This window comes from Diadema antillarum, unplaced genomic scaffold (assembly GCF_040938485.1).
Source record: "Diadema antillarum isolate AM-2024a unplaced genomic scaffold, OU_Dant_1.0 seq00001174_RagTag, whole genome shotgun sequence".
NCBI classification, from domain to species: Eukaryota; Metazoa; Echinodermata; class Echinoidea; order Diadematoida; family Diadematidae; genus Diadema; species Diadema antillarum.
This window is the reverse complement of record NW_027271977.1, coordinates 221,492-233,110: the sequence shown is the minus strand read 5'-3', so window position 1 is coordinate 233,110 and position 11,619 is coordinate 221,492. Positions and strand designations below refer to the sequence as shown.

Below are 11,619 nucleotides of genomic sequence, written 5' to 3'. Positions count from 1 at the left end.
CTTTGTTGTGCTTTACCACCTTTGCTGCAGCTGCTTGCTTTTGATAGAGTTCATTCATTCATTCATTCATTCATTCATTCATTCATTCATTCATTCATTCATTCAAGCGTCTGGCACAGTGTGCCTGTTTGATACCCTTTGCTAACTCGAACCCGATACTCTTAGATGTGAAGATTGATTTTCAGACTTTTACATATGAACAACTCTAAATTGGTTACACCGAGTGCCGAATCAGAATTGAGTATATGAATATAAGAACGACCTAAGTCCATGGAAGACCATTTCGAGTAAACTAAAAAGTACTTCATATCTTTTTTTGTTTGTCCAATAATATTCTATTTAACTGTGATGGGATGGCAACATTGTATATACAAATTAGAACATATATTATTATGACAATTAACATTAACATTAATTGTGGAGAGGCCATTTTGTGTGATGGACTTGGGTCGTTCTTTGATTCATATGGACTTGGGTCGTTCTTTGATTCATATACATGATATTCTGCTAAAGAGATGAGAGAAGGACGAGAGAGGGCGCTATAATATGAATGTAAGAATGACCCAAGTCCTTCATTCTTACATTCATATAAGATTTAACTCATTTATTTCAGGCACTTCCGGGAGTAATTAGGATTTATCATTTATACACAAGATGAGTCCATGCATAAGCTACAATTTCCCATGTGAAACTGAATTTGGCCAAAAATTGGACTTGGGTCGTTTTTATATTCATATACTCAATTTGCAGTGATTTGGATGAGGAATTGGAGTGTTCAAAATTTATAACGAATCGCAATGAACAAGAATTATGACATGGCAGCCTCAATACAAGAACGCATGCTCACGGAAGCAGAACAAAAGATAGGCATGCATGAATTCTACACAGGTGGTATTGTAAAATATTGTAAAGCTACGTTTCTGAAATATGTGAGGATCCTATGTCATCATATTTGTTCAGTGTAATTTGTTTAAGGTTTTTCAGAGAATCGATTTCTCTGTTCAAGGACCACAATTAATTCTAGAAATCTATACACGGAGCTGTTGACTTATGTACTACAGGACGTTAAACTACGAAAATCGTTTGGAATGTCCCTTTAAGGCTCACGCCACAAGGCCCAGCCTGTGGTAAAAGTGACAGTGGTGTCAAACACTACCAACAGAGGGCACTAGTGCTTGCATCTGTGAACTCTAAATACACATTTGAGAGGTTGACTGAACTCTCCATATGGCTCAACTCTCCTACGTCTCCCCTACTCCTTGATGCATAGTCTTGAATAATTATTCAGTGACCAAACGTAAGTTAATCTGCTATGCCTGAGGAACCAATCATACTATCAATCCAAGTTATCTCTATGGGGGAACAAGTGGGTTACAATATCTGTTTACTGTCATGTACTTCGCCAGCTTGTCCCAGAAGCAGGCCTGTCCTTCAGGGTCTTGTGGCCACATAAGGTAAGCGCGGTTATCACTGAGGAATAGACGGATGAGAAATGGCAGGTTGGCGTCTGGTATGTCTTCCAGAAACACAAGCACGATCTTTTCCATCTGCACCTCGTTAACGTGATCCAGGGCGAGTCGGAATTTGAGAAGGAACATGTGGTTCTTTAGAGCATCTGCGCTGATGAGAAAGATCACCTTGAAACTCGTTTCCACAAGACGACTGACTGAATCCAAGTAGTACATCTCAAGTCGTAGGGCCTCGTCTCCAATGGCAACTCGGCCATATTCAGGCAGACTCTCTTCTAGACCACGTCGAAAGACGTCATTCGCCCACTCTTCGTCCTCATCGTAGATAATAACGCACATGTCATACTGATAATCTTCCCGTTGCTGTTGGGGGATGATTTCCCTGTAACCAATGAAGTGGATTTTGCAAAGAAAGAGCCCGTACCTGATTTTCCAGCGATTGTAGTAGATGAGGATCAGAGCAAGTGTAGCACATACAAGACTGGCAGCCACTGAGATGTAGAGTACAAACTGCGGACCACACTCTTTAACTGGATCAAAGTCAATCAAAGGCTCTCCTGCAGCGGTCTTGAATGAGCCTTCGTATGAACACTGGGTTTCGCCACTGTTTTCAAGTGTGATAGACCTATTAGCGATCCATTTGGGTAACCATTGAAGGGAACAATTGCAAGCCCACTGATTTTGTCTCAAACCAAGTACTGAGAGAGTTTGTAATATAGGCTTAAATGTTGTGAATTGTAGTATGACCAGCCTATTGGATGAAAGATCTAATCGGGTAAGGTTCACAACATTTAGAAATAGATTCTCATGCAAGAAAGTTAGATCATTGTAAGCAAATGATAGTTCTCGAAGTTGAATCGTATCACTTAGGAAATTTGTGGGAATGCGGCGTATCTTGTTCTTTTCTAGATTGAGGTTTTGTAGATTGTTAAGCCCTTTAGTTAGCGGAGGAATTGTACTCCATGACTCTGCAAAATTGTTTTCAGATAAATCTAAAACCTCCAAACCATTCAGGCCGTAAAATTCAGTTTCCCCCATTAGCGAAAATGCATTCCTGCTGAGTATGAGTGTGGTTAGATGTATATTCCACACATCGCTCTCAAAATTCATAATAAGTATCTCGTTACGTCTTAAAGACAACACTCGCAGATGGGACATACCCGAGAAGTGTCTAGGACCAATCATATGCAGCTCATTGTGGTTAAGTCGCAGTTCAGTGATGTCTGTCAAATTTTCGAATCCTCCTGGAATTAGATATTGAATTCTATTGCCGGAAAGATCTAGCACACGGAGTTGTTTCCCATGCAATGCATCGAATTGTCCAGGGCATAAAGGAGAAAGGCCGTCATCTCGAATGTACAGGGATGTTATTGTTGACGAAGACCTTACGCCCTCCATGAGGTGCTGTAGATCTTTGTCTGTGAACAGGTTACTGTCCATATAAAGGTTTCGGACCATGAGGGATGAAATAGTGGCTGGGTTAACGGGTTCTATTAAATTGTTATTTAGATAGAGAGTGTCTACGTTGCATTTCATCACAAAGGACTCTTCTGAAAACTCCTCGATTTTGTTGTACGCAAGTGATATGGAGAGAAATACTACGTCGTAGCAATTCGTCCAATTCACGTTCTGCAAATAATTACCATATGCATTAAATGTTGAGGGTGAAGTCATGGCCATGAAAAGATCATCAGTAATATATGTGAGACCACTGTAATTGACATCAATATTCGTTAGGTTTCTGCTGGCAAACATGAGGCCTCGGAGTGTTGGGAGATATTTGTTGAATGACAGATCCAAACTCTGTAAAAATGGCAAGCCCAAGAACGTTCCGCCATCTATGAATGAAATATTGTTAGACTCAATGACAAGAATTTGCAATCGTCTGTACACATTGAATGATGTATTGACCAAGGCGGTGATTTCATTGCTACTCAAATCGAGAATCTCAGTGTTACCAGGTAGATTCCTAGGTACTGAATGCAATCCCAGCTGGGTGCAGTCCGCGGCACGTTTGGCCTGGTTGAACGAACAGGGTGAGTCGGCTGCGGACACTGTCTTAATTGTAGCAAGAGATGTGAGGCCGTGCATTAGGACGAACAGGACGAAAGGGGCGCTGCCCTTACGATGCATGGCTACTTCTGTTTTAGCTGAATTCTGTAAGAAAAAAAGAAATGAAATGATCTCTAATGATCTCAACAAAAATGAGTTTGTGAGTGTTTTTAGTTCCAACTATTGTTATACTAATTATTCAAACTTCCAGCTTTGATTACAGGTATGGAGGTGTTTGTGACCCGCTACAACAAGGGTCCTAGAGTTGATGGAGGTCCATTTTCTGAAAATGATATGGCAATATTCCCTTATTCTTCTGCTTTAGTTTCATGATAACCCTACTATTAATGTAGTTATTAATAGTTTAAAAGATAAATTAATAGTTTAAAAGATATTGATTGGTTTTTTGTATACAACAATACCGATCTTGATTTGTGTTATTATTATTTTATGAAAACTATAACTTCTAAAATTGATGAACATATTCCGTTTTGTACAAGGAAAAGTTCTTACAAAAGAACTCAAAGACTCCCGTGGATAACCCATCACTTCTAAGATCAATTTATAGAAAAAATAATTTGTTTTATAAATAAAGGAGTAACTCTACGGATAAAAATAGACAAAAATATGTGACTTATAAAAACACGCTTATTAATCTATTGCGTTTAAAAAAAGAGAAAATTTTATGTTAACCAGATAATGAAATATAAAAATGCTATTAAGAATATTTGGAAAACATTAAAAGATGTTATGAATACATCTAATGATGTATCTAGTATTTCAGAAGTACGATGGGGTAATACATCAAGAAATGTACCTGCTGGCATGGCCGAAATTTTTAATGATTTTTTTTTTGCATCGAATGGGAAAAATTTATCACAAATTATCCCTTCATCTAATAAAGTGTTTTATGAGTTTTTAGATATACCTAATCCTAAAACTATATTTTGGACCCTACGTATAATGAATTATTTATAATCTGAAAGAAGGGAAAAGCCCAGGTTGTGATGGAATCGATAATTATTTGTTGAAAAATATAATTCTTCAAATAATAGATCCTTTAGTATATATTATTAATTTATCACTTATTACTGGGCTTGTACCAAGTCAGATGAAGACTGCTAAAGTTATACCTATATATAAGAAAGGGGAGAAGAATGATGTCAATAATTACAGACCAATATCGTTATTAACTTCAATTTCTAAAATTTTGGAAAGAATTGTATGTATCCGAACTGTAATTTTTTTTTTAATAATTATGAGTAATATATTTACGAATTTTGAATTTGGATTCAGAGAATATCACAACACCACCCACGCTTTACTTACCTTTGTGGAAAAGATTACACATGCACCTGATACATTTTCGCATACAATAGGCATCTTCCTGGACTTTTCCAAGGCTTTTGATACGATTAATCACGGTATACTTCTTTCTAAGTTATCCCATTATGGTATTCGCGGAAAAGCCTTGCAATGGTTTACGAGTTATGTATCTGACACATTGCAATATGTACATGTGAACAGTTTTGATTCTTTTATGAAGAAAATAGAATGTGGTGTTCCGCAAGGAAGTTTGTTAGGCCCAATGTTATTTATAATTTACATTAATGGTTTTTATAGATCTTCAGATAAACTCTCTTTCATATTATTCGCGGATGACTCCAATCTTTTTTATTCACACCCTGACCCTAATACTTTAATTAGTACAGTGAATCATGAATTAAAGAATGTCTCACAATGGATATATGCAAATAAATTGTCATTGAATATTGAGAAGACAAAGTATATGTTTTTCAGTAATTCTTTAGATAGATTACCAGGTAATGTTATATTTGACACTACTCCCCTATAATAGAAGAGGTTTCGTCTATTAAATTCTTAGGTGTTTGTGTTGATAATAAGTTATCATGGAAGTGTCATATAAACAATATTTGTAATGTAATTGCACGTAACATAGGCATAATGAATAGATTGAAATATTATCTTCCTTCTTCGGCTTTGATTACGCTTTATTCAAGTTTGGTATTGCCGTACTTGAATTACGGAATTCTTGCTTGGGGGAGTACATATTCGACATTGTTAGATAAACTCTTTCTTCTGCAAAAGATGGCGCTCAGAATCGTTTTTAACCTTCATATCCGAGCACATACTGACAAGCTTTTCCTTGAGCACAAAATTCTGAAAATAAAAGAGCTGTATTTGTTTCAACTTGGTCAATTTATGTTTATTACAACTGCAACCATTAACCCAAAATATTTTATTCTCTATTTCACTGTAACGTCCACGTACATAATTATCTCACGAGACAATCTAAAGAATTTCATCTTCCCCTAGTGAGAACTGTACTCACTCAAAATACATTTGTTTATACCGGACCCAGATTTTGGAACAGCTTAGATAATGATCTAAAAGAATCTGTAAAGTTAATTACATTTAAGTATAAACTCAAAAAATATTTGTTTTCTAAATATACCAGTTAATTCTGTTCAATGAAAAAACCCGTCATGTTTCACTTTTCCTTGAGATTTTGTAGTGTGTCCACAGACCTTTTCCATCCCTCTCCCTTTCCCTCTCCTTTTCCTTCTCTATTCTTCCCTGCTCCTTTTTCCTCGTTCTTTGTTGTCCAGTATCTGTCTGAGTGCATTTTCTCAAATTCTGTTATTTCTGTGTATTGTTGTTGTTGTTGTTGTTGTCGTCGTTATGTTTTTTGTGGCCGATTGCATATCTTCCTTTCCGTTTAATTTTCCTGGCACACCTGGCCCCATAGTGTCTGTGCCGCAAATGTGATATGTTACATAGTTTATACGTTTGCATTCTAAAATCCTAGTAAGTATTGTTCATAGTATCAGCATCATATCAATGAGTAAAATGTACAGTAGTATATAGAAGAATTTAAAATGAATGTGTCTTATTGGTATAACAAATTGGTGCTGTTGTTGTTTTGTTCCAGTGTTCCACGTCTTACAAGCTTGGCTTTTTTAGTGGAACACTGTTTTCCATCGTTGTGATTATTTGCTATTTTTGTTGCCATGGCAAAGTGCATTGTTTCCTTTTTACGACATCATTCGTGTATAATATACTTTATATTGTATTGAAAAAATCCTTTATCAGACGAGTGTAAGAGAAATGAAAAAAAAATTGTATCACTTTGGAGTATGTCAACTTTTTCTTTTCTTTTCTTTGTGATGATGGAAATAAACTATTGAATTGAAAAACTATTGAATGTACTCGGTTTTGGAGATATCGATATGTTCATGAGACCATGTCGAGTGGTGTAGGAAATCAGGGTTTCGAGAAAACAGCCTTCAAAGTTTTCTTTCCGACGCGATCGTGATCTATCAAAAGGGGAGTTGCAAGAGTGTTTTCACCTCTTGACAACAATGTCCGCTGTTTATTCCAACTTACTAGCGCCAGAGGTGTACCCACGACCAATCAGAAACCAGGATGCTAAACACTGACCAATAAGAACACTCCCTCGTTGCTAGGGGCGGAGTCTATCTGCGGCGCTAAACACAAATCTTCGGACACGTTTCTATTCCGTTGAAAGTCAGAAAAACAATGACCTAGAAAAACGCTCATGTCTTGCCTTTTCTTTGACCATTTTTAGGTCCGAAATTTTGGCAGAAATTCAATGGTTTTGACCGATTTTAATGATCTGACTTCAAACTCGATATTTCCTCGACTCAGCCCTCATCGACTTTTGCATCCTTTTGTTAGGACGGGTCACATTTTCACATTTCAGTCGGCCTAATGCGCGTGGATCTAATTTAATAACAATGTCTTGAAGCATTGCAACTGTTTGTTTGTTTGAGTGTTTGTTTGTTTGTTTTTGCCAGAATGTAAACACGTGTTACACCATTCTCGTAGTTACAAATAGGACAGGATCTGGGATGTAAGTTAACTATGATTAAAAGTGATACGTAGACGTAAATATGGCGTGAAATTTACCGATCTGTAAAGGCCTACGTGCTTTTTGGGCATGAGGATGAAAGAAAAACATAAGAAAAGACGTAAAATAGGACGTTTTATTCTAAGACGTATTCTGGTACAAACCGTTGTCTTAAAGACTCAAATATATGAAGTGAATACGACGTCTTACAAAACGGATAAAAGACATAATGTATGACGTCAACACGACTCTAACAAAACGTATCTATGACGTGCTTCTAACCGGTCTGTAAACATGTTTGTGGTCATAAAGATGTCTTAAAGAAGTCATTTCTCAACCAAAAAGACGGTAAAAAGACGTCAAAATATCTCGGCAGTCATCCGAGCCGTCGTACAAGCAATTTTCGCGTGAGAATGATATTTCAAGATAATCGCGTTTGAAATTTACCAGATTTTAAATCATGATTGCTATTTGGCTTTTATGCTTGTTGTTTCCAATTACTTTTATAAATGTAATAAATATGTCAAACTTTCATTATTACTCTATTACACAACGTGTGATGTTTTCGTCGCATTATATTGAAAGGAATTATACGAGAAATCGCAAGAGTACGCTGAAGAATTCAGCTGTGACAGTCCCCGCACTCGGAATCCCGTCCCAAAAGCAGGACTTTTTGCTTCCTTGTGTGGACGGAGGCAAGGCGAATAGATCGCTGATTGGCTAACTGGCTGGCTGGCTGAATCCTGCCAAGGATAGATCTATTCAAGATTCTCTCCAGGATCGGGACCGAACGCTATAACCATTCGGCCGAGTGCCGTACCCGTTTTCCCAAGGACGGGATAGAACGTTTCTCAGGTTGATCATGCGCAGAGGGAAATTTTGCAGAGGGCATGCTCAACTACGCCGCGTCGTGCTCGCGAAAGATTACTAATATCAATACAAATGTAACTGATTTTAACTATTTTTAGTCCAATTGCCAAATATATGTTTTCATATCTTTGTTTTATTGCAACTCTTACTCAAGTAAATCCAGTTATCGTCTCTATTGTTTAATTTTGTGTAAGCCGGCTCAGGGTCTACACCTGTGATGTCATTTCTCAGTACTTCTTTGGGTCTTTTTTTCGTCTTCGTCGTAATTATTCTTCTCTTCAATGTCTCAATTGGCCATGTAGCCTTACTGTCGTGCTAGTCTTGCTTCATGTTGTTGTTGTTCTTCTTCTTATTGTCTCTGCTCTCCTACCACACATCTGTTTAGAAGTTTTCCGCATTTATTTCTGCATTAAATTTCTTCTTCAGGAGGGACAGCGTACTGCAAGAACTGTAATTATACGATTGTTAAATTTCGTACATTATAGTGTATACGGTTTCATGGTTTAATTAAATGTTTCATTTTTATACAAGGATACTGTTTATTCATTAATGTTTCATGCTTTGTTAATCTTTTTGTCTAATGTTTTGTCTTTATTAAATCTAAAACAGAAAAGAGGAATGCTTGTGTCCCTCTTTCAAGAAATGAGAATAACATTTAGATTTAAATCTGAATCTCATGGATGTGCCAATATGAGTAATATTGTAATATTATTCAGACACTGAATAGGCCTATCGTGACACCAGATATTTAAAGAGTTTGTTTGCAAAAACCGATAAGTCCATTTTTGAAGATTTTGAAGTACGGTCTCTGTCATAAAGTACAAAATAATACCTTTTAAATGATATAGGCTATTGGTAACTACATAAAAAGGTATATTTTTGAAGTTATGGTCAAAAGAAGCAAAAATTTTCTTATTCTCTTTATTTTTCTTGACCTTTAATCGCAAATATCTCCATTGGACAAATATGGACGTATCGGTTTTTGCAAACAAACTCTTCATTTGATCGTGTTGTTTATTACTCAAACTTCACATTAAAATTTCCATTTGCTTGATATACCAGGTAGTAAGTATTACTTTTTTAGTCCAGTTGCAATAGTAAAGTGGATACATTGCCAGCATTAATAGGTGTCTGAGAAATCTATGAACCCAGGGTCTTGTAAATCTTGCTCATGTCAATCTGTGAAGTCAAGACCTTGCTCATTCCAGCTACGACATGACGACGTTCATGCCTGAGAAGTGTTCGTTTTCTTGACATTTTTCTTTTTTGCAACTGCCCTTGCCATTACTTGCACCCCTAACTATAATCTACCAATTTGCCTTCCATCTTGAACAATCCTTCAGCTTGAATTATCATGATTATGCGGAATTGTGCCGAAAGTTCTATACATGATGAAGGTAGACATGTGTTTATTTCATTGTGTTAGTTGAAAATCGTGCGTGAATGAAAGGAATTTCTGTTATCCATTTGGAATACTGCTCAGCAGACGAGGTTGACTGTACAATGTATTTGCAAATGCATGCATTTTAGCGTTAAGGATTAGGTAGTACTAAAATCACGTTTAGGTATTGAAACCTCTCCATTACCAGATGGACGTCAGCTGGTACGGGACAGCGGGGATGCGACAAAGACAATACCGACGAATGATAAGTCAGGAGATCGAATCGCTGTCGATGAAGGACTGTGGTGTACATTTGCAAGATTTATCTCGTTCAGGTATAGGTATACACTATCAAACCCCATGTGCAGGAGATGCATGTATAGTTGTAATAATAAACGGTATTATACAGTACACGATCTGAACAATAGCTTGTGGATTTGTCTCGTACTCGATTCGGAGGATGACTATAGGCCCTTTTAGGCAAACTCCTCAAGTAAAAAAAAAACATTTACCTACCTGCAATTGCAGCAACTATAAGCTCTTTCAAACATGCTCCGCGAGGCCGTCGACAATTGATGACAATTTGGCGACTAATCAACACGTCAGGCTGTTAAATGCCTTTGAAGTCGGCTTTCGGCACTATCTTCACATGCACAATTGGCAACATTATAGTTCAGATGTGGCCGATTTTCATCCGATTGGTGATGATATCCTCACGTTATAGTGACACCCGTGGTTCCCCACCAACATGATATAAATCCACCCATCCAGTGACACGCAAAACACACACGGACGCGCACGCATGCACACTACACACACAAAACCAGCCAATCAGCGTGGAATAACAATCTAAAACAGGAAAGAATATCAGATTCTGTACAAAGACTCTTATGAAGATATATCCAGCATTTCAAACAACGTAAAGAAAATTGAGATATATATGAATATATATATATATATATATAATTGCTCTCAATTCTCTTTACGTTGTGGAATACGTATTGGGATTGCAGGGTCATTAGAACATCGCCACCATTGTGGACGTACTGTCTGGCAGTTGCTCCTAACGTCACTAATGTTTCCGATTCTGTCTTACTCACTACAATCCTGTTTGCGGATCCGTTAAAGCAAAAATTAACGTGACTTCGGTTAGAACTTTAAGACACTTTAGTTAATTTATCCCTCTTGTTTTGTTTTTATATTGGATTTGGATTTTGGATTTGATATATTTATTCAATACTTCATAAAAAACCATACAAACAAACAGAGAAATAAACAACATATAAGTACAAATACATTACATTCAAATTCATGTCGTCAAGTAACTGACATGTCTGCAAAGGATGCAAAATATAAACATCAACATAAAAAAGTATATGGAGCATTAGGAACTTGACAGGAAGGCAGAGTCTATCATCGCAGCCAAGCTCGTGATCCTTGATAATGAAATTCTGTCGAAAGTACTAATGGTGCATTTATCCCCCTTCACACCCTTTCCAATGATATTTGGTATCGTTTTATTGTCTTTATTATGCAAATTGATATTCTAAGTTACATTGAGCACTTCATTTATAATATTCGATAACAACTACTCACGCGAATGACCATGGCTTACTTCCAAGTCGACTGTATACCAATGGTATACAATCCATATGAACATTACAAGCAATCATTAACTTTTGAACGACACATTGCTAGAGTACCTCAAATCATCAGCAGTGACAACAGCAATAAAATCAGAATTATTCAAGTTTCGCTTTTGATTTCAAATTAACTGCAATTATTTTCAAGATTGTAGCCATCTTACCTTTAATGTATACATTTGAAAGAATAATTGATATCACCAGCTTATTTTAAATTCTAAGCTAATAATCTCCTGTTTCAAATTTCCCAAACTCTATACGATATTTCTAATGTGGTATATTCTTGAAGGCAAAAGGCTTCCCGTGGATTCG

The 11,619-nt window shown here is 36.8% G+C and overlaps 1 protein-coding gene across 1 annotated transcript; it reads right to left on the bottom strand.

The window, feature by feature from the left end:
* Positions 1-1,352: 1,352 nt before the first annotated feature.
* LOC139744429 (toll-like receptor 4) lies at positions 1,353-3,602 on the bottom strand. The gene is made up of 2 exons (XM_071654867.1): positions 3,361-3,602; positions 1,353-2,094 (listed from the first exon to the last, which is right to left on the bottom strand). The coding sequence occupies exons 1-2, from the start codon at positions 3,600-3,602 to the stop codon at positions 1,353-1,355; spliced, it is 984 nt and encodes a 327-aa protein (XP_071510968.1).
* Between the last annotated feature and the right edge of the window lie 8,017 nt (positions 3,603-11,619).

Excerpts from the sequence above, each read along its gene's own strand:
- LOC139744429 (XM_071654867.1), bottom strand. The coding sequence starts at position 3,602 with ATGCATCGTAAGGGCAGCGCCCCTTTCGTCCTGTTCGTCCTAATGCAC. Across the intron at positions 2,095-3,360 it reads GTCAATACATCATTCAATGT|GTCTATCACACTTGAAAACA; the intron begins GTACAGACGATT and ends GATCGCTAATAG.